This window comes from Rhinolophus hipposideros, assembly GCF_964194185.1.
Source record: "Rhinolophus hipposideros genome assembly, chromosome: 8".
In the NCBI taxonomy this organism is placed as follows: Eukaryota; Metazoa; Chordata; class Mammalia; order Chiroptera; family Rhinolophidae; genus Rhinolophus; species Rhinolophus hipposideros.
In genome coordinates this window covers 13,868,878-13,896,736 of record NC_138054.1, presented here as the reverse complement: position 1 = coordinate 13,896,736, position 27,859 = coordinate 13,868,878, and the positions used below count along the sequence as shown (strand labels likewise).

At 41.0% G+C, this 27,859-nt stretch overlaps 1 protein-coding gene across 15 annotated transcripts in view; it reads right to left on the bottom strand.

Moving 5' to 3' along the window:
• PHACTR1 (phosphatase and actin regulator 1) overlaps nucleotides 1–27,859 on the bottom strand; it is a 504,389-nt gene that overhangs the window by 208,763 nt on the left and 267,767 nt on the right. The window contains exon 1 of one of the 15 annotated variants that reach the window (XM_081056328.1): nucleotides 24,584–24,712. The exons of 9 other annotated variants lie outside the window; for them this stretch is intronic. Coding sequence is in view for 2 of the 6 variants with exons in the window: in XM_081056335.1 (XP_080912461.1) it covers nucleotides 24,091–24,340 (250 nt within the window). In the remaining 4 variants the exon portion in view is untranslated. Of the gene's footprint in view, nucleotides 1–23,855; nucleotides 24,426–24,583; nucleotides 24,713–27,859 lie in introns of those variants that run through there. 5 more of the 15 variants (XM_081056325.1, XM_081056335.1, XM_081056332.1 and 2 more) reach the window with 5 other exon arrangements.

Here is a 27,859-nt window from a genome sequence, read left to right as displayed (position 1 = left end):
TTATTTAAAAATTAGATGCAGTTACAGAATCGAATGGATTTGAAAAAGATTCCACTCAGGAGGTCAAGCCAGGTTAAGGGAATTATCTGCAAATGGTCAGAAAATTTAAGTCAGACAAATAAGTCCTCTCTGTACCACTCAGATACAACCCCAACCCTGGAAGCCAACAATGGAATTTTTTTATTATTATCTGGAGAACTCAGCCACCAAGGGGTAAAACAGTAGGTGTCCATTTTGAGCTCTTTCTCAGCTCACCAACCGAGCAATAACTGACTTCTAAGATGAAATATGAGGTGAAGTGGTTTAGAGAGAAAAAAGTCTATATTAAGTCCATTAACAAAAATTGGCTTCCCCAACAAACCGCTTTTATGAATTCAATTCAACAAACATTTATTGAGCATCAGCTCTTTGTGTAGCTTTGTGAATGAGACAAAGATGAGTCTCTGCTCTTCAGAAGTCCTCACAACACTGGGAGACACACACACGTATGCACACACGCACGCACAGTCATCTAATGGCTTAGACAAGATATGGGAAAATATTTGAGTTTCTTAGATAGATCATGGAGAGATTTTAGTAGAAATATTCCTTGCACCTGTTTTTGTTCTATTATATTAAGTGTAATGTACAATTTTGTTAAAAACCATAAACAAGCACTTTGTTTAGTGCACTCTGTGGGACAGGAAGAAGGCAAATCAGCTCTATCCTAATAGCACCAAGAAGCTCTTTTCTAGAACAATTCATACTGTAGAAGTTGAAGCAACATTTATGCCTATAGTCAGGTTTGTATGAATTAAGCTTCAAAATTCTGACAGACTGAATCAATACTACATACAACATTTTCCTTTCTAGTTCTGAGGCCAAACAACTGGGATAAACAGCTGGAAACAAACATTATATGGTGATCTTAATTATTTTTTTTTTGTCCAATTGCCAATACTGATATATATGGCTGTTTATAGAGTCAATGACATAATGATGCATTTTAACAGAATGTGCCCATACAAGACAACATGTCCATAAAACTCTGGCAATAATACTTTTTGTATAGTACTATCATGATAATAATAGATAGATTAGGTCATGTATATGCGGTTATTAAATCCTTAAAATGAAAAATAACCTGAAATAATTACATGTCTACAATTTAGTTGGGGCTGGAAAGAGGAAGATATCCTTCCTTCATTCTTTCAAATCAGAAGATGTGTTACATATACACAATGGAGTGTTACTCAGCCATAAGAAAGATGAAATACTGCCATTGGCAACATAATGGGTAGATCTCGACATTATCACGCTAAGTGAAATAAGTCAGACAGAAAAAGTCGAGAACCATCATGTCTTCACTCATATGTGGAATATAAAACTGAAAGCAAAAACGAACTTGGGAAACAAATAAGCAAAAATTAATAGACACGGACAACAGTTTAGTGGTTACCAGAGTGTAAGGGGGGGGGTGAGGGGTCAAATATATGGTGAAAGACTTTGGACTTTGGGTGGTGAACACACAATGTAATATAACATATAGATGATATATTATAGGATTGTACACTTGAAACCTATAGAATTATATTAACCAATGTCACCCCAATAGATTTAATTTAAAAAATTGAAAAAAAACAATAGTAAAGATTTTGCTGACATTAAAAATCTAATGTTTCAGAGTTTAAAGATCATTTTGTGTTATTCCTAATTTTTTGGAATCTGGTGGGCTGGGGTGGGCTGGGGTGGGGGGCATTGAGGAATGGTGCCACAAGCCCTTTTGGTGACAAGAATATACACCAATTTTATAGTTATAGTATTTTGCAGAAACTTCAGCTAATTTGGTTGTTAATCAGTTGCTCTTCTCCACAGATCTTTCTCCTTATAAATTTAATTGCAAGTTAAGATTAATACCTTAGTACATTAAAGAAAAATGAAAGTATAGGAAAAGAGGAGGAAAAGGAGAAGTTAGGTTGATTTTCATGACATCCAGGAAAAAAAGTAAGCTTCACAAAATTGTGACTTCAACTGGAAATTTTGACTGAAACTCCAAAATAATAACATAAAACAACAACAACAACAACAACAACAAAATCTATCTCACATTATCATCCATGTTCTCAAACAGTATAAATATTCACCACAGGATCAGTAAATATTACATAAATATACAAGGCACAAGGGATATTCCGCACATATTAATAAGAATCTAGAAAGTACTGTTGCAAACACAGCAACAATAGGATTTATTCTACTACATAGCCATGACCTCACTAGGACTGAGAGCTCAAAATTAATAGATACTTTGTCATTTATTTATACAGTTCCCCTTTTCTAGTCACATGCTATGAAACAGGTGTGGGGAAGATACAAATTATTACATATACACAGATTCAGGATGAAAATAAATAGATTGTGCTTTAAAAAATTATGTTTTGGAAAAGTCAACATTTTAAAAATATTTAATATTATGGGCCATAATTATTCTTCAAGGTACTGACGTTCAATGTAAAATGTATCTCTTTCATAAATGGTAAATATAGAAGAGTCCAGGAATAATTTGGAAAAATTATTCCCAAGCTATATAAGACCAGAAAAATATCTCCATGGGTCATTATTCTACAGCATTAGGGAAATTTTATATTCCTGAATTCCTCCACCTTTTGCTGAAAATTTGGTATTTCATTAGAATACTAAATTCCGTGTCTCAGGATAGTGATATTGAAAATTATATAGGTGTTCTACCATAAATATTTTCAAGACACAATTTAAATACTGAAACCTTTCTCATTATCCCCTATAACTTATCATCTTCTTACAAACTTTGATTTCAGCTTTGTTGCTACCATTGTATTCCTTGGGCAAATGTGAGTTAAAAAAAATTGGTAATTTTTGATACTTGTTTTAAAGACATGAGTAGTATCAGCCTTATTTTACAAATGAAATGCACCCTAAAGATAAATGAACTTGCTTCAGGTAGTATAATCATTATGCCAAAATGTACATGGAAAGGTATCCTGGTAGACAGGTAAATAATACTTTCTCATGCATTCCAAAAGACCATGCTTTCCCAGCCACATAAAACGTGACATATTACCAAATCAATCAATGGTCATGTTACATGGAAAACCACCAAAAAAGCTTTACCTTAGCGCCAGTATGGAAAAAACCAGACCAAAAAATTACACTGCTCATTAAAGTTTTAAAAGAAATTTGTTTCAATTAAACTAATGGTAGACTTATGTCACATAGGATATAATTACATTAAATTTCAGTAACCGGTATGAAATGCATCAACCATTTGCCTAAGCAAAATACATACAGACTAAAAACAAACAGTGGTACAACAAATGTATTTGAACTTGAAGGCCTCTACAAGACAGATATTGCATAAAGATGTTCACCATATTTTAAAATTTAAGAAAATCAGCCTATGTGGGCTTCCAAGTCTAAGCATACATGTTGAGTCAGTGGGGCAGATTATTTGACTTAATATATTAAAGATGTTTTGAGAAATCTGGCATGTATTAGGTTGGTGCAAAAGTACTTGCGGTTTTTGCAATTATTTTTAACCTTTTAAACTGCAATTACTTTTGCACCAACCTAATATGTTTACACCAACCTAATATGTTTGTACAAGAATAAGTTGTTATTGCTTGGTTATACTGGAACACATTGTCTCCAGGGCAGTTTAATCTTCAGTCTATACCAGTGATTCTCCACCGGGGGGGAGACATTTATCAATATCTGGAGATATTTTTAGTGGTCACAATTGAGATGGGTGTAGGGGTTGTTACCGGCATCTGGTAGGTAGAGACCAGAAGGCTGCTAAACATCCCACAGTGCACAAGACAACCTCCTATAAGGACAAATTATCTGCCCCAAAATGTCAACAGTGCCAAGGCTGAGAAACCCTGATCAATGTACCTGAGAACACACGACGTGAAAGAAGCCAGGCCTAACTGGTAAGTTTGCTTTACCTCTTCTGTATATTACTGAATGATCATTGGCTAGGCACATATATGATCATTCATGAGTGTTCCCAATATGCGAAACAGAGACGATTCTTCCTGACCAACAGACAGCTGTTTCGCATGTGTGTTCTATCTTGTTTCGGCTACAAGATAAACAGATCATTTTGAAAAGCAAATTGCTTGACTGGTTTTAAAGTTCCTAGTTTATGAGCAATGAATTCCACTTTAGGAAATCATTGATTAACAAAGCCAAGCAATTAATTGATTCCAAATGTTAAAAACAACTAACTCATTTATGTACACCGAGTGCTAAAATCTGCCCATCGGAATTCCTGTTTAATTGAAATTCCACAAGACTTCTAAGTAATTAGTGAATTTCTTTACATTCTTCCTTTTAAAAACTTAACGTTTTTCAACTTCTTTTCTTCTTCCTTCTACAATATACTATGTTCCAGGCACTGTGTGAATTACTACACATGAATTTCATACTTACAACAATCCTAGTTGGTAGGATAATAATAAGAGATTAAAATACAATATTAAGATTATTAAAAATAAGATGCTATTCTCCTTGTTATTCTCAAACTTAAGAAGTCTAGAGAAAGAAAAAGAAGACTGCAAATAAAGCATTGGACTATAGCACTCATTAGCATGAATTCAGTCTGAATTAATTTACTACAAAAAAAAAACAAAAAGGAAAACAAAAGCCAGGAGGCAATAAACACTAGTTATAATAATAACAGTAATAGGCACCATTTATTGATTGCTTACTATATTCAGGGTTAGTGCCCAACGCTTTATGTTACATTCTCTCATTTAATCCTACCTCCAGCCTTATGTGTGGATGTTGTTAGAATCCCCATTTTCAAGGTGCAGAAACTGAGGCTTACTCTGATGAAAGCCCCATAGTTAGCAACTGACACCGCTGGGATCTGTTCCCCGTTCTGAGGCCAACTATGACCCTTAGTTCAAATCTGGCTTGCTTCCTATTTTGTAAATAAAATTTTATTGGAACACAACCATGCTCTTACGTGTATGTATTGCCGATGGCTGCTTTTGTGCTACAACAGCAGAACTGAGTAGTTGCATCAGAGACCATGTGGTGAAAGACTGAAATGTTTACTATCTGGCCCTTTAAAGCGAAAGTCTGCCAACATCTGTCTATAAACTCTTCAATAGCAAGTAATGTCAACTAGACCGTGTGCTCCACACTGGTAGGTGGGGGAAGAAGCCCTTTGCTCTCATACTTCCTAGCTAAGTAACTTCTCATCCTTTTAATATGACCCCCTGCTTCTACTTTTGTATCCATCCTGAGGGATACTACTGTCTTTTTCTTTAGCAAAGAGTTTATCTGAATGATGGTAATGTGAAACTTATTAATTCTGATTTCCTCACATTCTGAAATCATTAAAAAGCAAAAATGAAACTCAAATACAATTAATGATCTTCTACTGGGAACAAGGTATGTAACAGGGAATAGAAAAAAATGAATCAAACACAATCTTGCCCTCAAGGAGCTCAAAGATGAGCAGGGGAAACTGAGGTACACATACTGTGGTTTTCTAGGGACCCTGCTCAGGGCCCAAGATTCCAGGGAAGGAATTGCCTTTTCCCAAATCAATCCCAACATCCAGAAAAAGACATGTGAAAACCCATTTCTCTTTTTAAGAAACAAGTCTCCATTATCTTGAATTAAATAACAGAATCATGTTTGGTTTGTTCAGTAAGTAGAATTATTATTCTGATATAGAATGCCAGAGCTAGAAGGATTTCCAGGCTCAGCCTCTTCGTTTCATTGATGGGAAAATGAGGAAGTACGTAAGTGTACTGAATGGTGAGAGGAGATAAAGTTGCCCAAAGGGCCTAGTTGCTGAACATCAACAACATGCGCCACAGGCTACAGAGCTAAGTACTTAAGAGCGTGACTCCGGAGCCAGACTGGGGCAAATTTCTGAGCCTTGGTTCTTCATCTGCAAAATGGAGATCATATTTAGAGGTCATTGTGAGTAATAAGCGAGTTCTTCTATGTAAAGTGCAAAGAGCGGTGCCAGGCACATAGTAAGTGTAATATGAGTGCATGCTGTTATGAAAATTTAAAATGAGGTATGGAAATGAACTACACTCAAAGCTTTAAGTGAGCCCAGATTCCACCATGCCCCTAAGGCCCCACACCTGAGACCCTGGCAGGCCTGCCTCACTATTATAACTTACACCCTTTCCATTGGGGATGGGTCAGCGGGGATCACCCTTCTTCTAGGTCAGGGGTGTCCAAACTTTTTTCAATGTTTTTACCAAGGGCCATATGCGGTAAAATACACAAACAGCCAGGCCACTCACTCGAGGTGAAGTACGTATTGCTTCACCTGATTTATTTAAGTAAACTAAATATAGTTTTAGAATTTGCTGCGGGCCAGTTAACAATGGCTCATGGGCCGCAGTTGGCCCGGGGCCGCAGTTTGGACACCCCTGTCCTAGGCTTTTGTTTTAGACACAGTGGAGTAAGCTTTCCTTCTTCCTTTCTTCAGCCTTTCATTTCTTGTTGTCTGGAAACATCTCTCCGATACCCCTTTCTGCTCCAGTCCTAGTGTCACCTCCCTTGACCACACACTGATCGTCACACCTGGATCTTGCTCAGCTCCGCATCAGCCCAGCTCACCTCCCAACAATTCCCCGTGCTGGCTGCAGAGCTGATGCTGCGAGGTGAACCAAAGTCCCATTTTTACCATATCACTGGCCTACTGAAGAATCTGCCATCATTCTGAGTAGCACTACCCTTTACATCCATTACTTCTGCCTGTAATCTAACCTCCTTTAATCTTACCTGACATTATTTCTAATCATGTTAATACAGCCTTGTACTAAAAGAGACCTGATTTTACATCCTAACGCCAACACATACTACTGGTGATACCCAGCATGTGGCTTCATCCCTCGAGGCTCAGTTTCCTTTTCTGCCAAACTGAAATAAATAGGACCTATCTCATGGGGCTCTTGGGAAGATTAAGTACGTGATTTCCATCCTTGGCAACGGGCTTGGCACAGAGGGAGTGAATAAGAGTTACTGTTGTTATTCTCTGAAAAACAGTACATTCCCTATCTGTTTTCACGTGAATCCTCCCACTTCGGACGTCTTCCTTCCTGACTTCCACACACAAAGCCTTCTCCTGGAACTTTAGGACACATTGATCTCTTGCTTTGGTGAACTCATTCATAATTGGCACTATCCACCTTGACCCTTAATCAGTGGTTCTTAATCCAGGGGTGATTTTTGCCCCCGAGGGGGCACTTGGCAACATCTGGAGACATTTGTGGTTGTCATAACTGGGAGGTGGGTGTATTCATCATGATTTTTATATTTTCTGACACTTTGACATGCTGGAGCCTTCAGAGACTGTCCCTCTCAGGACTAGCTAATTCCTAGAGATAGTAATCAATGAGCCTGCTGGCAGCAGCATCCCATTCATAGGCAAGCCAACCAATCCAAAACCATTCCCCAACCACCTTTATCTGACTCTCACACACCAAGATAAAATGTCCTATGTCCTAAATCACCCCAGGGCTGGTACATGACAACTAGAGAGCCCTCTATAGTCCTGAGACAGTTGAAATTATTCAAACTATCCAATTCTAAACTTGCTCAAACTTGCCTACCATGACTTGCCCATTCCTTCCTGCAAAAACCACAATAAAGGCTCTGGGCTATGGTCTGCTGTTTATCCTTCTGCCTCCTGAGTGACCCTGATACTTCCCCTTATGGCCGGCCTGTGTGGTGTGCATGCCCCCTCCTCTTGGGACTGTCAGTAATAAACTCGTCTTTCAAAGGTACTGTCTCCATCTTTGCCCCTTCCCTGATTAAAAATCCCAGGTGCATTTTAAGATAGTAGATGCTACTGGCATTTAGTGGGTAGACGCCAGAGAAGCTCCTAAATATCCTACAAAGCACAGGATACCTCCCCCGAACAGAGTATCATCCATTCCAAAACAAAAATAGTCCTGAAGTTGAGAAACACGGACCTAAAATGTCCCACACATTGAGACCACAAGTTCTCTGGAAGCCCCAGCCCTACTATATAGGTCTACCGTTCAGCTTGACCAAGGAAAAAGAGGAAGTCCCTGATAACTGGATTGATTGGAGCACAGGTACAATCAATATAATAGTTTAATGTGCATGTATAGTTCTTTTAACCAAAAATCACCAAATAATCTATTTGGCAAAAATGGAAGTATTTCTTCTCAGTTACTATGTAAAGCTTAGTGCTACTAGCTCCTGGTTGGAAAGAAAAATCCATGTATGAACCTCATTGTTCTGTGTGATCCTGTATCTTTAACAAGTGGGAAACATAGTCAATCAATAGAGTATTTTCTATTGGAGGATTCTGAAACAGCACATTAATGTTCCTCTAGGGCGTTTGTCACTTGTGAGGCTCTGCCCCTGCCCTGCCCCCCAAACACAAAAGCACTATGTATGATACAATTAATTTGGAGAAAAAAGTATATATACCCCGTTCTTGAAGTTTCACAGTACACATAGGCATACCAGGGGCTCAGCGCTTGAAACAATCTACTTAACTTTGTTTAGCTCAGTTTTCCAAATCACTTTGATCTTGAAATTTTTCACATACCATCTATTACCATCCAGTGGAGCAAGTGTTATGTAGAACACACTTTGGAAAACATCTCATTAAAGTTGACAACGATCTCAACATTGAACTTTAGAACTTGATTTATAAAGTTTCTCACACTGTAATCAGAGCTGCTTTGGAACACAAAAGAGCAGAGAAGCATGACACAACCTCCCTTAATTTCAGAAGTCTTTGGCAGGAGAAGCGGGGCTTCTGCGCATCTCTGTTGGAATTTGGGCAGAACGGATTTCCAAATGGCACAGAAGACCTTGCCTTGTCCACCTTACTACCTTGGATCGGTGATAACAGTACAGACCTCAACTTACTTCGACACCAGGGTAAAAATTATTGTTTTTCCCAAGCAATAAGGCCAATTTAAACGTGTGTATGTGGAGAGGGAGTGAGAGGAACCGAAAAAATTAATGATCCTGAATATTCATCAGGAAGCAAAGCAAGGGAGCAAACTGAGACCAAAGGTTAAGGTGCAAAGTACCCCAATTTTCCCATCCACTTCCTGACTAGTTCCTAATCCATTAGAACATCTTCTATCGCTAAGTCATATATTTGTTCATTATCTATGGATTTAATTGGACAGCAGAGGACTGTGAATTCTGAAGAGGATCTGTGCTTCCTAGAGGGCCTCGGCCCATCCACCCTTGCTTAAGAGTGTACAGCCTTTGTCTTTTGGGCAGAACGGGCATCACCAGGGTACTCCAGTGTCTAGAACAGCCTTCAGGAGCTTGCTTTTCAGAGATCACCCCAGCTCTATGACCTGAACAGTCTGAAAAGGCTCGGCTGAGTACGGGGTGAGGACACGCACAGCCAGAAGCAGTGTAGCAGCAGTGATGCTGCCATCTGTTCACCTAGCTCAGGGGCTCCCTCTGCTCTTTCACCTTGAGATAAAACTACTATCGTTTTCCCAGTACTACAAGGCATACAGCCTGTTCAGTCCTCCATTCTTCCACCACTCAGATCCATGAACAGAGAGGAGATCACGAGGAGAGAAGAGAAACTCATTTCCTTCCTTTCTTTGAAATGTACAAGCCAGCACCACGGATAGAAAAGCACAACAGCCTCCCCAAGCCACCCCATGTTTTTCACTTTTGAAAACTTCCAGATACCTCCTGAATATTCTCAAGACCTTCTGGAAAAACAAGAATGATTCTCCTCCCGTCTTCACCCCCTTTCGCAAGAAGGAAAACAGAGGCCAGGCCTGAAAGGTTTGTTAGAGGCCCGTTTGTGCCTGATTCCCAAAGGAGCTCTTGAGGCTGCTAATTCCTCCCCTCTGGTAAACACTGCCAGGAATTGTACTCTTAGGATTTTGCAATAAAAATAAGTTGTGTTTGCTTTCTAAAACCCTGGTGGAAATCCTCCCACTTAAATCTTACTGTAATGTAGGCTATGATATTTTCAAAATAAATTTGTGCCATTTAATTCATGGTGAATTATGTACTTCGAGCTAGTAACACACACTGACCCATCTGTCATACTTATGGTTTAAATGCTAAATGTCATTCCTGTTTGGTCCTCAATACTTGCTTATAAATCCAATGGTGAGTTTCCAAACCATCAGCAAGTTAAAGGGAGCAAAGGGGTCTATACACCTGATGGAGTTTCATTTTAAGCAGTTGCCTTTAAGAGGTGATTATTAATGTTGGCACGAGCTTAAATATTCCCATTGAAATAACTTGATCCTAAAATGTTATATTCCTACTCATTTATAGATGATGTAATATAATATTTTTAGGCAATATATACATTTTTTGAAAATTATCCCAGGGTGTACCATATGCACACACACATGCTCACGCAAACTTATACCATATTTGTTATACTTTATGTCACAGGTTGCTCTAGTAGATGCTCCATCATCTTCACATAATAAAAATGTACGAGTATAATACCCCCTATTATGAGCAGATGTTTATATTTTAGAAATACAATAATTACAATATGTGTGGAGTGATAATAAATACAGCGATTGTTCCAATAAAAATTATTACAGTAAAGGACACATTACCATTAATCCCCCTCAAAACACTCCCCTTCGCTTCGAACACACTTACCCCATTGTTCTTGCCACTTTCTGAAGCAGTTCTGGAAGTCCTCTTTTGTGAGTATCTTTAGTCGCACTGTTGTGGCTGACTTGATGTCCTGAATCATTTTGACTTTGGGGACGAGACAGAAGTCACATGGTGCCAGATCCAATGAATAAGGTGGATGAGGACACACTGTAATGTTTTTATTTGACAGAAATGCTGTACAGAAGCGATGTGTGACACAGAGCCTTTCCACTGATTAGAAAATACGGTGAATGCTGCTGCCCAGTGCCATCAAACAGAAAGGCAGGGATCTTCAATACGGAAGCAGCTGTGGAAACTTAGTAACAGTGTATGACAAGTTTCAACTTGTTTGGTGCAGTCAGTCGGGTGTGAGCTACAGTTGAGAGAAGGTATGTTTTCAAGTGTGCCGTAAATCATCCTCCATCGTGACAATGCTCCGTGTCACACATCGCTTCTGGTATGACAATTTCTGTCAAATAAAAACATTACGGTGTGTTCTCATCTACCTTATTCACCGGATCTTGCACTGTGAGACTTCTGGCTCTTCCGGAAAGTTAAAATGATTCAGGGCATCGGGGCAGCCATGACAGCGCAACTAAAGACACTCATGAAAGAGGACTTCCAGAACTGCTTCAGAAAGTGGCAAGAACAATGAGATAAGTGTGTTCAAAGCAAGGGGGGGTATTTAGACGGGGATTAATGGAAAGGTGTCTTTTACTGTAATAATTTTTTTTTTATTTAAACATTCACCATATTGTTTGATCACACACCTTGTATTGTATTTCATCTCAATGGAGTATAGCAGAGAACAATTTTTAAACTGTGGTTCTGAAAAGCTCTAGGACTCTATGCCCTATGTAAGAGCAGGCCCACCACCCTGGACTAAACCAGAGAATGCCCTTTTATCTGGTTGGGATAGAGGGGTCTTCTAAGACACTGGTAAATTTTTTTCTTTCAAAGAATAACTCTTCTCTTAGGTTATATGTTTTTTGTTTTTACTTTTATTTCTTGACTATAGATGCACCCTTTTGTATATGTTCCCCTCTTCTGCCTTCTAGAAAACCTTGAAAATTAACCTAAGCATGCAGTTCAATGACTACCACATTCACCCAGTATTCCAAGGTATTTCTACTGTTTTAACACAAGAAATCTACATTTACGTTCATAATTCAATCTCAAAGACCAGGACAAGAATGGAAGGGACCCAGTAAATAGCTCATCATCTCTATTTCCACTGCAAAGGGCTCTTTCAGCTGCAAATATTGAAATCTCTCCTTTTGTATTCAGTTTTACTTTGGGTAATGGTTCTGACCATAGGCTGCTCAATAGTGCATGAATAATTCATATCATGGCTAGCAGGAAACTGCAGCACACTATTCAGTCTGGATAGGAAAACATTAGGGTGGTGTGTTGGGCAAGCAAAAAGGTTCACCGTGTGTTCATTTTGGGGATGATGAGCTCCTGTTTGTGGCTTGTTTGATTCTTTTAGTGGCTGGCAAAGGGTCTCATAAATCAGTGAGTTACTGAAATTTGGAGAGGGTGATTCTTGAACGTACAGCAGATCTGTAATGGTGTCTGCCACCAAGATCTGCTTCTCTATACATCCTTTCATCGTATAGAGTAGCCCACCTTATTTGACAAGTGATACTTTGCAAACATATAAATAAACGTTATCTATAGTATCTGTTGCATATGTCCAACACTCGCCATAAACAGACTTTAAGTCTCTCAAGACATAACCTAATTCTGGTATATGCCCCACCTGTCAGAGACGGATGGTTGCTAACTGTGCAGCAGATTTCATTCCTCCCTTTGTGCCAGGAAATATTGGTGCCAACTCTTACTGAGAACACCTTCGGAAACTGGAAGCTTCACTACAGTACAGCTCTCAATAATTCAAACCAACCAGTAACGTAGTCTGGCAGGCTGTTATTCCCTTTTTAAATTTTATTTCCTATTACCAGAAGAATTAAATCAGGCTTTGCTTTCCCCCTTTCTCACTTACTCCTCTGTCTTTCTACGCATAAACTTGGAGCAGTGCTACTGTTTTGAGTTGGTTACATCAAAAGAAGCTGGTGTTTCACTGTTGATTGCTATTGTACTTGAACTCACAGAAGAGCTGAGGTACGGGGGCAAGGCAAGCACCTTGTTACAGTCATACAACTGAAAATAAAAGAACAGGCACCCACTGCTGGGGTTATGGCTTGTTTAAAAGACCGTTATGTGATTTTAAAATTACTTCTGTGAGTTGCAAAATAATTACTATGAAGGCAAAACTCCGTGTGCCAAAATAGCTGAAGCGATTGTTGTAAAGTTCACACCAAAACAATAACAGAGGAAAGATGGTTAGTTCTTAGATGGGGATTAGAAATCCAGCTTCTTTGTCAGATGTGCCAGCCTGAAGCCCTGAAGCACCAGACATAAAGGTCTGGGGGTAGGAATAGCAACGATACTCCACAAACCCAATTTAGAGGAGTTGTTTCTTTTAAGTTGATTTTCATTTAAAATCTGTCTCTCTGAGTACACGAGGACATCAAGTAGTCTTTTAAAAAGACAAATTGCAATTCAGGTGAATGACACAAACATGTGACTGGGTCCCCTTCAATTCTAAGATCAGATGTGGTGCTAAGGTGCTTAGGAGTGGTTCTTTTAATTATAGGAGATTTGTTGTGGTGCAGGGTTGGCAAACATTTTTGATAAGGGCCAGAGAACATTTAATGGAATTTTATATAAATATTTTAGGCTGGGGGGTCTCTGTTGCAGCCCCTCAGCTCTGCAGCTGCAGTGCAAAAGCCACCATGCAAAGTATGGAAAACGATTGTACACACTGTGTTCCAATAAAACTTTAGCTATGGGCACTGACATTTGCATTTCATGTAAGTGTATGTCATGAAATATTCTTCTTTTTTAGATTTGTGTCAACCATCTGAAATTGGAAAAAAAAAATTCTCAACCTACAAAAACAGAGGGCTCTTGGGCCGCAGCTTATCAGCCCCTGATCTCGATGGGTTTTAGCCACCTCAGCAACCTCTTCAGGGAAGAGAAGTAAATTCATATTACAGGTAGAAGAACCTCAGGATAGAGGTGAGTCAAGAGCAGCTGGAAGGCAGCGGTGGTCGCCAAGGCTTTCTGCGCAATTCTAACCAAACACACTCTCCGCCAGATAATTTCTCTTTCACTTTTTAATGAATTGACCATTTGTTTGGTATTCAGTTTTGCCCAAAGTTTCCTAAAAGAATCATTTTCACATTTAATTCATTACTTGAAGTTAAACTTCATTGGCCAAAATAACTAGTCTTTCTTAGAAGTTCACTTCTCAAAAGCAGCCAACTGTGGCTGCGGAAGAGGAATCAGAGGGACAGCACAGGTACAACAGTATCAGCAGGTGACATAGAGGAAGCCATGATCACTCTGATTCTCTGTTCCCTCTTCTCTGCAATGGTCACGATAGTAATTCCAACCATAAGAGGTTGTTCTGATGATTACAAGGAAATAACATGTGTGTACGATAAAGTGTAATGTAAATACACTTATGTAAGGTGTATAGGTTTCCTACACTTACTGTCTTTCTTAAATAGACTGAATGAACTCTCTTCTTGACCACCAACACAGAACCTTCTCATTGTCTTTCTTAAAAATCCTCCAGGATGGCTATAATCCAAAACACAGATAATAACAAGGACTAGAAAGGACATAAAAAATAGGGCTTTCATATACTGATGGCTGGTGAGAATGTGCAATGGTGCAGCCACTTTGAAAAAGAATCTGGTAGTTCCTAAAATGGTTAAACATAGTGTTACCATTTGATCCAGTAATTCTACTACTAGGTATACATCCAAGAGAAATGAAAACATATATCCAGACTAAAACTTGCACATGAATGCTCATAGCAATATTATTCATGATAGCGAAAAAGTGGAAAGAATCCAAATGTCCATCAATTGAATAATGAACATGCGAAATGTGTCATATCCATACAGTGATTCAGCGATAAAATGAAATGAAGTACTGATTCACATTACAGCAAGGTGAGCCTTCAAAACCTTATGCTAAGTGAAAGAAGCCAGGCGCAGGACCATATATGGCATGATTCAATTTATATGAAATGTCCAGAACAGGGAAGTCTATGGGAACAAAAGTAGATTAGTGGTTGCCTTAGGCTAGCCCATATAGTAGGATTGAAGGCATAGGCTACAGGGAACAGGGTTTCATTTTGGGGTAATAAAAATGTTCTAACATTGATTGTAGTGATAAATGCACAACTCTGTGATTATACTAAAAGCCATTGAATTGTACATTTTAAATGGATGAATTGTGTGGCATGTGAATTATATTTCAATAAAGCAACTAAAACTCCAGTGACATTTTTCACAGACATAGAAAAGAATCCTAAAATTAGTATGGAACCACAAAAGATTCTAAATAGCCAAAGCAATCTAGAGAAAGAAGAGCAAAGCTGGAGTACTTCCTGATCTCAAACTACAGTACAAAGTTGTAAGAATCAAACCAACATGGTACTGGCATAAACACAGACACACAGATCAATGGAACAGAACAGAGAGTCCAGAAATAAACCCATGCATATATAGTTGATTAATTTCCAACAAAGGAGCTGAGACAGGATAGGTGTCTTCAATAAATGATGTTAGGAAAACTGGACAGCCACATGCAAAAGAATGAAACTGGACCCCTATCTTACAACACACAAAAATCAACTGAAAATAGATTAAAGACTTGACTGTAAGTCCTGAAACCACAAAAATTCTAGAAGAAAACATAGGGGGGCGGGGAAGCTCCTTGATAATGATTGGCAATGATGTTTTAGATTTGAAACCAAAAGCAAAGGCAACAAAAGCAAAAATAAATCAGTGGGACAACATCAAACTAAAAAGCTTCTGCACAGCAAAGGAAACTATCAACAAAATGAAAAGGCAACATATAGAATGGAATAAAATATCTGAAAATCATATATCTGATAAGGGGTTACTATCCAAAATATATAAAGAACTCATTCAACTCAATAGCAAAAAATGAGGAAACTGATTTAAAAATGGGCAGAGGAATTGAATAGACATTTCTCCAAAGAAGATATCCAAATGGCTAACAGGTACATGAAAAGGGGCTCGACTTCAGTAATCACCAGACAAATGCAAATCAAAATCACAATGAGATATCTCACACCTATTAGAAAAACTATTATCAAAAAGACAAAAAAAAAAAACAAACACAAAGATGTGGAGAAAAGACAACCCTTGTGCACTGTTGGTGGGAATGTAAATTGGTGCCACCACTATGGAAAATAGGATGGAGGTTCCTCAAAAAATTCAAAACAGAACTACCTTATGATGGCTATATACCTCCCTCTTCTAGGTATATAGACAAAGGAAATGAAAACAGGATCAAAGAGATATCTGCACTCCTCTGTTCATTGCTGCATTTTCACAATAGCCAAGACATGGAAACAACCTAAGTGTCCATAAATGGATGAATAGATTAAAAGATGTGGTATATATGTACAATGGAATATTACTCAGCTACGAGAGGAAGGAAATCCTGCCATATGCAACAACATGGATGGACCCTGCCCGAGGGCATTATATCAAGGGAAATAAGCCAGACAAAAAAAGACATTTCCCTTGATATAATGGTATTCCCTTGATATAATGGTATCACTTATATGTGGAATCTAAAAAAAAAAAAAAAGTCAAACTCATAGAAACAGGGTAGAAAAGTAGTTGCCAAGGTGGTGGTGAAAATAGGGAGAGGTTGGTGAAAAGGTACAAATTTTCAGCTATAAGATGAATAAGGTCTAAGGATGTAATGTAAAACATGGTGACTATGGTTGATAACATTGTGTTGTATAACTGAAATCTGCTTACAGAGTAGAACTTAAATGTTCTCACCGAAAAAATAAAAAGGTAAACATGAGAAGTGATAGATGTGTTAATTAACTACATGGAAGAAATCCTTTCATCATGCATACATAGATCAAATCACCATGATGTATACTTTAAATATCTTACATTTTTTGTAAATTATGTCTCAACAAAGCTGAAATTAAACAACAAAAACAATAAATAAATAGAAAACAATGTTTTTAAGCAACTTAAAAAAATCCTCCAGGGAATCTTGTATCCCATCATGAGTCCCATCCAACTCCTTAGCATGGTAGTAGATACCATTTATGGTATCTTTATGGCCCTTTATGGTCGACTTCTACCCTTTTCTGCAAGCTCCTTTCTCGTCATTCCCCAGCTTATACACTCTAGCCCAGTCCTATTAAACTACTGTCCTTGTAGTCACTCTGATAAATGGATACACATCTATTAAATAGATCAGTGATTAATAAATTAACATGTATATTCATATGTTGAACACATTTTTAAGTGCCTAATAGCTGTGTACTGAAAATATGGCAGTGAAGTGGAGAGACAAGAAAGACCCTTGCCTGGAATAGTTTATACCTGATGCGTTCCTCAGGCCAAGTAACCTTTCTTTGCACATGCTCTCTGCCCTTCAACTCTTTCCCTCAGGCATCTTTGCCAGCGCAACCCAATCCTATTCTCCCATCACAGTTCAGCTCAGGTGCCATAGCCTCCCCAGTGAGTTCCCCGGACTACTCTCTCAAGGAAACAGAGTCCCCACCTGTGTGTCCAAAGCATCCTGGGCCTACCTCTATATAGTCGTCCCCCCCTCTTATCTGCAGGAAATACAGATCCCAAGATCCCCACTGGATGCCTGAAACAGTGGAAAGTATCAAACCATAAATATACACACACACACACACACACACACACACACACACACACACACACACATATATACTATGTTTTTTCCTATACATATATGCCTGTGATAAAGTTTAATTCCTAAGTCAGCCACAGCAAGATATTAACAACAATAGTAAAACACAACAATACAGTAAACTGTAATAAAAGTTACGTGAATGTGGCTTCTCTCTCTCTTTCTCTCTCTCATAATTGAGCTGATAACCAAGACAGCTACTAAGTGACTAATAGGTGGGAAGCATACACAGTGTGGAGATGCTGGACAAAGAAATGATTCACATCTCTGGTGGGATGGAGTGGGAGTACACAAGATTTCATCACACTACTCAGAAGGGCACGCAATTTAAAACGTATGGATTGTTTATTTCTGGAGTTTTCCATTTAATAATTTCAGACTGCAGTTGACCATGGGTACTGAAACCTCAGATAAGGAGGACCACTATATAGCAATGTCCCTCACTAGACTGCAAGTTTCTCTAAGGACAGGAACTCATCTTTTATCTCTCTATTCCCACACCAAGGTCCCTATAGGCATCAATGCTTGTTCTGTGAATAAATGAATGACCATGTTCTGTCCTTCCTCTGGCCTTGGTCTGTACAACTGTGTACAACTGTGAAACCACCACCACATTATGTCTTCCATGTAGTCTACCACTAACATTCTGGTTGAGTTCTCCCCGGCAGAAAATTGCTGCTATTCATTTCTTCTTTTCCAAGCCAACTACCGGATTCTTGTTTAGCTCCTGGTTCTCTTACCCAGAGCTTTACAACGTTCACCTCTGTGGCCTTTTCTTTTCTTCCTTATCAACCTTTGGGTTGAAAGGAAGTGCATCCCTTCTGCTCCCCCTCACTTTCTGGCTTTCAAAAGGCACCCCTTCATCTCACTGCTTTCATCACAACTGCCCACTTGGCACTGACCGTGGACCATTGAAGGCAACTCCTCACTGGCTCATCATGGTCCTTCCTTTCAGCCACATCTTACAACTTTAAACACCTGATAGATTCAAAAGGTTCTTATTGTTCATATTAACCAGTAAACCACAACGAATGTGTGGGGCCAGCAAACAAGTATTCATCCCTCTCCTCCCAATTACATTTCATGTACAGATTTTATGTATTCATTTTTTTTACCTCCCTTAGACATACGGGTATATATTAAGCTGTAGATTTTACAAGCATTTTTAACATTTCCTCTACTAAACTACGTGAATATTTACAGATGTTGTTTCTAAAATGTCAGAACTATATTAGACTGGAAGGGAAAATTATTAGGAAAATTATAGAGGAGTTCAAAGTTAGTGAGGCAAACTAACTTTGAATAGCTGGTGCTTGAAAGTGTTGCTGGGCCTTTTCATGAGTGTGTAAAAGAAGTGCAGAATCCTGGCCTTTCGACACTTCTGCTCAACGTGTTGAAACACCCTTTCTTGAGCTATGAGTGGCTCTAGCCTCCAAGTCCTTTCTCTAGCCTGGCCCCTGCGAGATGCTGCCAGCGACACCGTCACAAAAACCCACGCACATGTGCTTCAATGTAATACCGGAGTGGCGGGATGAGGGTGATGAATCCATAGCGGTTCATTACCTTATTCTGTCCACTTTTGTATATGTGTACAATTTTCCATAATAAGAGTGTTGTTTTGTGTTTTAAAAGGTAACTTGATCATATCACCTCTGCTTAAAAACCCCTGTGCTACCTTTGGTATTCACGGGATGAAATCTGAACGCTTTGAAAAGTTATACCAGAATTTTTTTCTGACCCCTCTCTTGCCCAAGGTGGAACCAACCACTCTCTACTTTCTGTCTCTAAAACAACACCTTTTTTTCTCAAACACCTAAAACTTCTATGAACATATTTGTCTATCTGTCTACCTCCCTGTACAACAGTAGGAGGTCTTTGAGAGAAAACACTATACTATCTTGCTGATTTTTATATTCCCAATGCTTGGCACGGCTCATAACTAATGCTTCACAAATATATTACTGGGAACAAAGGATGGACTGCCCCCCATATATGTTTCCAGACTAATGCATGCCCACATTCTACAAACTCCACCTGCTGAACTTGTCCACTTTCCCGAGCAAGAAACGTGCTTTCACAGTTTATATTGTCTGTGTATTTTTTTGCCCCTACTGAAATGCCCTTCCCCCGCTCTCTGGGAAAACTCCTCTATTAGAAGTCCAAATATCACCTCCTCTGGGAAACCCTCCTGCCTCACTCACACCATTAAAGGCTTCCTTCAATAATTTAGCAGTTTACTTCCGTGCTACTCTCACTAAAATCCGAATTCTTCAAAGGCAACAACTGGTTGCTGTACCTTTTGCTATCTATCCTTAAGCTGAGAGGGCTCTGCACACGCAAGCTGCCAATTTTATAATGAGATAAATCAACCACTCAGTTGAGTACACGATGTTTTAATGAAACGGTAAGAGCACTACTTCATTGAAATCTTCCTGCTCTGTACACCCCTTTCTAACATCCAGCTAAGCCTTTGGTTACCTCTCTTCCCTACTGTCTGAGCAAATGTCTTTCTTTTCAGGGTTCCACACAACCTTTACACCCCGCCCAAGTTCAAGCTTTGCATAGGTTCTCCTGACCTTAACAAAACAGTTTCCTGCCTCTACCCTTTGCTTCAGGCCAAGTCCTCCATACGTTTGTTTGACTTTGACCCATATCTATTGGGCCCACGTCGATAAAATTCTCCAGTAACTACGGTACGTATACTTCCTTTAGCCAGTCACCTTTGCTCTTCCTCCCTGAGAAACAACTGGATCTCACCTTGCCTATTTGTTTCTTCATTACTCCACGGACGAAAAAATGCTTAGTCGTTGTAAATGTAGATATACATGAGTCCTCTTACCTAGACCATACTGGTCATGATTGTTAACATTTTAAATCATCAACAAACATATACATTTGACCTATTGCCATGTTGAAGGGACTCTCATCCCTAGTCTCACTTTTACTTCACTTGCCTTGCTAGAAATATATGTTTTAACTGTTAAATACAGAGTAGAACTGGGTGCTTTCACCGTGGATCCAATCCAAGGAAGTTTAATTACAGAAGAGGCTAAGAGTATAGCAGGAGGAAAAACCCAAGACAAAATTGGACTTGGCGGTAACAATACAAATGATAGTAATCACAGCTAATATTTCTCCAACACTTCCCTCTTGCCAGGCTAAGTGCTCTGTACAATTATCTCATTTAATCCTCACAGCTCCATGCGGTACATAATGCTATGGTGTCCTCATGTCACCCAGCCAGCAAGCGGATGAGCCATTATTTGAAAACGGGCAGTGAGGTTCCAGGATCCAGCTGTGGGCCACTACTAGAAAGTGCTTCCTTCGTCAAGGGACAGGTCCTGTGAGTGCCCTGACACCAAATGGCACTTGGCTCTTGGAGGACTGCTCATCTATTCTTTATGCCCCTCAGTTTTCTCATCTATAAAATGAGGGACTTGACCCACAGAAACTCAAAGTGTTCTCTTCCAAAGGCTGTCTCGCTGATGAATCCTACAGTCAGAGTAACAGAGAAACATCAATGACCAAGTGTTGTCATTCCAAAAGTTCACGTTGGAATCCATTAGGAAACGTGTTCAATGTTTCTAATCCCTAAAACAAAATTTGGCAATACATTAGTGAGTCAATGGATTACTGAATTTATATATGAATATTTGAAGAATAGAAACTATTCGTCCCTCTATTTCTCTCCCTCTCTTCCCACCAATGCTAGCTAGCCTCTGTATCTGTAGGTAAGGCAGGGGAAAAAAATCAAATGTGCTAAGAAATTCTGTAATTCATTCTAATCCAGTATGCTAATAAACCTGGGTTATCAAGACTGCATATGTATAGAACACATACACACAGACACACACACAATTTTCTACATTCTGAGTAGGTGCCATTTTTTTTTAAATATCAACTAGATGGCACGGTGGGAAGCACCTTGGTTTTGAAGATAGATAAGTTGTACCCTGTACTTGCTCTGTGTAGCCTTTAGCATAGAAGTGCTATACAAACTTGATTCATCATTTGAAAATGGCTCCAGTATTGAACCAAAACAGTAAAGATAAAGGAAACACAAACTATCTTTGGCCATTAATGGTGAATTGTATTCTACATTTTTTTTAAAAAAGAAAATTACTTAATATAAGGTCAGCAAAGCATCTTTAATGCTAGTTAGTGGATACCAGGAACTTTTTCTTTAATACTCTTAAGTAAAACGGCAATTGCTAAAATGTGATTGCACCTTTTATATCGCTCTCCCGGTCAGGAATATTTTCTCTTTTAAAGTTATTCTATATCAGCCAAATACTTTTAGTTATAAATTGTCCTTAAACTGAAAGTTACTCAAATATGTTTTAAATGTTTAAAATAACTGTGATTTTATATACAAAGAAATTAAGAACAAAATGTCTCTGTAAAATTTTACCTGTGTAAAATTTCAAGTGACAGCTTTCTTGCTGGACCAGAATTTTCACTGGTTGCCACTTACTGGCCTCCTTGGTGCTAAATGAGCAGCCAAACACATTTATGGTGCTGGACACAAGGCAGGGATACCCCACCAGACGAAACATGCTCCTCTGTGGTGCCCCCTAAACATGTTTGCATTACTACGGGCTCTCCTAACATACAGAAAAGACGACTCCAATTGAAAATAGCTTCTAGAGAACTTATCTAACAGAGCAGCCACTCATAACAAGCTATCATACAAGGTTAATCCTTGCAGAAAGTGAAATGTATTTGCCCATCCTTTCCTTTTCCAGTGGGCAGTGCTGCTTTGGGCTCTGGCATAAAAGCAGAAGGGTTAAACTCCTGACCTCATTCTATTTCAGTGACTAAATGAGTGAACCACACAGGAAAGCAGGATTCGCAGTGTGGAATTAGGCAAAAAATTAGGTGCCTCATCATGAGGTCTCCACTATAAGAGTCCTTTAAAATTAAATACTTTAGTCATATTAGATGATATGTGAACATCCATAAGTATGTTCTGGACTGTCTGGGACTGTAGAGATGATGCATGTTGTAAGCAGAAATATGTGCTGTAGCTAAACCTTATCCTGCCTCCATCGACAGTGTACACCAATTGTCTACCAGTGATCATGCTCCCAATTATATACGTAAACACACGTCCCTGAGTGTAGACACAGATCCTTCCCTATTTTAGCAACATTTAGAGATCTAATTTAAATAAACTCCTAAGGTTGTGGAAGCAGCCCATTTGGGAAGCAATTCAGTCAACAGAGTGATTCATTTAATAAATATTTTTACCAGCATCTCATGCTAATTTTATATTATATAGTAAAAGTCTGGCTTTGGATCATCCCATTAATCTATTTATATTCAATAGATGTCATCAGCTTATATCATATCCAAAGGATCAAACACACATCAGTAATGATGTGCTTCTCATAAGTGGATCTCCTCCCCCAAACCTAACAGGAGCAACGTTGGTGTATTTGGTGCACACCTGCCTTCCTCCAGAAAGGCCCAGTTTTCCTCTTGGATGCCTAAAAAAACTGCACAGCCTCTCTCGCAGTTTAATCAAAGAAAAGTATAATTACACTAGAAGGAGCCTAATTTTGAAAAGACATTAGCCAAGCCACAGTCACTTCATTACTCTGCACGCCAGAGGCCAACAATGATCCGAGGGATCCTAAGTATTATTTGTTCTTGCAAAGGAAACAAGCGATCCCGCCTGGTTGATCCGAAAATCTGCCTGCCCAAGCGGGTCCGAGTGTCACGCGAGGCGATGAGCTTCAGGCTGGCCAGTAGCTAACGCTTTCCCTGCAAAATCTGCTGCCTAAAACTTTTCGCCACCTTCCGTGGCTCTCCCGAGTCTGCTCGGTGAACCGCTTCGGAACCGCCTGGAGGCTCCTGCGAAACGCGCAGCCACAGAGGCGCGTCCACATCTGCAGAGGTTTCTGCCTGGTCCGCGCGGAGCTGTCTCTCTTGGTTCTTTCTGCCCAGAGTCGCTGGCAGCCCGGCACCCTTTCACCACCCCATTTCAGATCGGATTCCGGGGAGCTCTTTGGCTCGTACACACTCGGAAGAAGCCGCTGTACCTCCTCCCCCATCTCCCACATTGACCATTAAGCGTCATTCCAAGAGGGGCCAGCAGCGGCACTCCAAAAATCACGGCCATGTTACACTCCAAACAGACAGCATTCAACAACTCCACAAGTCCCCAGGGCGCTGGGCGCTGTCGCCAAGGCCGACCGTCCTCTCCAAAGTGAGCCCCCCCGAAGTCCACCGCTGGAACGCAGCCCAGGGTTAAATCGTACCATAATGCAAGGATGGAAGGGCATCTAAGAAGCCCAGGAAGCTAAGAAAGCAGGTCCAACAATCTTTTTAAAGCTAACGCTGCCCCTGACAAATACCCTAACTAAACCGCACCTTCCCAAGAGAAAACCCCCGAGTGGCCACTTTACCTGTTCCAAACCCCTCCTGTAGGGTTTATACGGTACATGCACCGATGCAGTCCGGGGTTGGTTCTGGGCGACACTCTGCGAAGTGCCGGGCGGGCGGGTGTCACGCCTGGGGACAGGGCTGACATCCCCGCAATTTCCCAGGCAACAGACGCCGGCGGGGCCGGTCAAGGGGACCCGCAAAGCCACCTCCCCGCCTCGCGCGCTCGCCGCCGCCCCGCCGGGCCCCAGCACTCACCGTCCCGGGAGTCCTCCCCCCGACTGCAGTTGCTGCAAATGTGTTTGATCTCCTTGCCTAGTTGACAATGGATCACAAAGGACACGTTGTTGTTGTTGGGGACCGGCTCCTTCAGGGGCTTCATCCTCAGCAAATAAAAAGCTTTCTTTTTGGGTCTCTGGGCGCTCGCGCCTGGCACCGCGCCCTCCCTGCAGCGCGGCAAGCGGAGCGCAAACCTCCCCGGCTCCGCGGCGCGCGTGGGCTCCGCCATCCGGCCCCCGGACGCCCCGGGCCGGGCGCTGCTCCGACCCCCGCGCGCTGCCACTCGCGCCCGGCCGCCGGGCCAGCATGCCCCCGCCCCGCCCCGCCCCGGCGTCTCCACAGCCACGCGACCAGGGCGGGGCGGGTCAGGGGAAGGCGCGGAGAGGGTCCCGACACCGCTGACCTCGCCGCCGGAGCCAATCCGAATCCCGCGGCCGGAGGAGGGGTTCCGGGAGGCTCTCGGCGGTCCTACCTGAGCAGCTCCGCTCCCACCTCTCGGGGGGCCTCACGTGCACATCCTCTCCGGGGAGCCCCACCCCTCCGCAAATCTCAGCACCAGCAACTGGCGCCTGCTGGGTTAGCAGCTACCTTCACTCCCTCTGGAGCTCCAGGGCAGAACGCCAGCCTCCTCCTCCCCCTTTTCTTCCATCTCACTCTGCCAAAAGAAAGCAGGACGTACCGCACTGAAGGCAGCTGCGCTGGGAGCCTTCGGGGTGCAAGCGCCTCTCTCGGACCAGGACAAATGATGGGTCCAACGGGCGGGTCCCACAGCCCTGGACTCTCAGTGGAGCCCACAATGTGTTACATCATAATTAATGTTTTCACCCTCAATAGAAATTCCCCAAACTGAAGAGGGCTTTTACACCAGTGTGATTAAAACTTTGAGTAAATGGAACAAGAGGCTGCTTTTATCAACCCTCAGAAACAACAGCTTGCAACTTTGGGATCCCAGCTAACCTGGATGAAGATTCCCCAGCTGTTTTAGCAAAGTGAACAAAACTTCGCAAGGCAGTGATATCCATGGCTCAGTAATACTAACAGCTCCAAGACATTGAGCCTTTTTTTGTTCTGCACTTAAAAAGAAAATCACACTGTGTCCATACAATAATCCTGACTCAGGTATTGTGACTCCTACATCACCTTTTCGACGCTAAAGTTGAGAGAAGCTTCATACCACAGTCACCTTGGGTGCCTATAAAAACCAAATAACTTTGGGGCCCCCAGCCCTGAGATTCTGGTTTAGTAGGTCAGCATAGGGGCCAGGAATGTGTAGCTTTAAGAAGCTCTCCAGTGATCTTACGCAAAGCATAAGGAGGGAAACAGTTGTTTGCAGCCAGGTGTGTCTGACTCCCAGCCCATAATCTGCCCACCACACCGGCTCCCTGGGATCTACAACCCCTGCCCTTCTTCTGGCCTACTGAAATTGTGTCAGTTAAAGGATGCACTATCACTACCAGTTGTTTCCAGAAACTTCCCCATAGTTAATTTTGTAAATACCCTGTGACTGACACTTCCACAAAAGGCATGTAGTCACTGCTAGTTTTTCCTCCTACAGGGCAAATTCTACGTGTACAGCTCACCTTCCAGGTAAAAGGTTTCAACTGTCCCCTGGGAATATTAAATCACTGTGTTATAATATGCTTTTGATCATTCCAATTCTACCAGTCTGTCATCTATGCTACTCATCTGCAAAATGTTCTGCCCCAACGAGCACATTCATAGTTTCCTTTTCATTCCGTCGTCAGGAATGTCAGGTGTCCATCAGCCATAGCCTGCTCTGGAAGGACAGGTCCGGGACTGAAGAGGAATTCAAGTATTGAAGCTGTGCTCTCTTTAAGTAGATCACAACCAAGTCTCTCCTGGTGCCCATGGGGGCCTCCAGGCACTCCTCCTTTCTCGCCCGGATTACTAGCCAAACCAGCCACAGGTAAATCTCACTGTGTCGGCTCATGTCAGATTCATGTCACTTGGCCAGTCTCTGGCTAATTATAAGACTTCTCTTAGGGACGGCCAAAGACCCATTTGTTACATGGGTGGAGTGTATGAGGGAATTTACTACATTGTGTTACAGGCAAGCCTTTATTATTCTCATTTTCTAATCCTCGGATCTTTCCTCCAAAGTGTAGCACCTCTTAACTCCCTTCCGAAAAGAAAAAAATGCTTTTCTTAAATGAGTTTTTAAAATTGCATGCCTTTTCCACCTTACCCTCCGCCCTGCAGGCCAGAATACTGGACCTGGATAAACCCTGTGTGGTCTTATTAAAACCACTGAGACTGACAACGTTTTACTCATTCACCAAATACTAAACTAGACCTAAGGGCTCTGGGTGTCTCTATCTGAATTGCCCAAGTGAAGTAGCATAAACACTGACACTACCACTAGCTTAGGCTCAAATATTCCAGGTGATGCCCCACAATTGTGGGGGCTCTTTATGCACGTGACGTATGTAAATAGACTAAGGTGTCCCTTCAGAGAGCTATGCCCTTGTTAGGCGATCCATCTTCCTAAAGTGTCTTCCCTGAGTTAACAGTTCCTAACTGTGCTGTCCAACATACTAATAGCCACTAGCTACATGTAGCTACTAACGCTTAAATTAAAATCAAATGAAATTAAATTTCAGTTCTTCAGTTGCACAGTTCAAGTGCCCAATAGTCACAGGTACCTAGTGGCTACTGTATTAGATTGGCCAGATCATAGAACATTTTAATAATCGTTGAAAGTCTCCTTGACCATGTCGCTCTTAGAAGATGTATGAATGTTAGTGTTGCAGGCTGAACTCGGAAGCAGAGAAGCTTTATCTCCTATTGTTAAAACAGAGGGTGGATGGGGAGGGGACATGGGTGGAATGAATATACCTTAGTGCTGGCAGCACGTTGGAAGATGGCGGCTGGGTCTGGTGGCTTTCTGCACCACCTTTCCTCTGACCCTCAGCAGGCAGCTGGGCAGATGTGAATACACATGGGGAGGGTGAAGATACACTACAATTCCCTATAACTTTTGATGCCAAGAGATGTCTCATATGGAGTGTTTTTGTCTTTTGTCTCATCCCATAAGATAAACCTATATTTAATTATGATCCCGGTATTATGGCTCAGCTCTATTGCTGCTGTTGTTAATTATCTCCCTGCATTGATAATGGAAGGAAATGATCATCCCACCGCATTCTAGAAAAACAGTGTGGATTTTTTTCTTTTTTTCACTTTTAAAAGGAAGTAGAGAAATAATGGAAGGAAGGACAATCCAGAACATTCTATCACTTATAACAGATTCTCAACACAGGGCCTATGTAGCTTGCATGAGATTTTTACTCAGATGATCTAAATGGGAAATAGTCCCCTGTGATGATTTTCAGTGTCACTTAGCTGCATGGCAAACTCATTCCCATCCCCTCTTCAGGACACATTTAACTTGTAGATTCCCTCCTTGAGACTTGTTTGGGGCCCGAATACCTTGCTACTCAAAGTGTGATTCCACAGACCAGGACATCTGGTTCCATGGGAGCTTGGAGGAAATGCAGCATCTCAGGCTCTACTCCAGGACCTGCACTTTAACAAGACCTCCAGGTGACTTGGAGTCACGTTAATGTTTGAGAAGTATCCTCTAGCCATCAGAGCAATCACAGTATTAAGTGCCTACCAGTGGAACGCACATGATTTTGGTTCCGAAGTAAAATAATGGATAGGATCCCTGGTCTCACTGAGTTTAAAATTCAATGGGAGAGAGGATACACTCAGTGAAAGGACATAG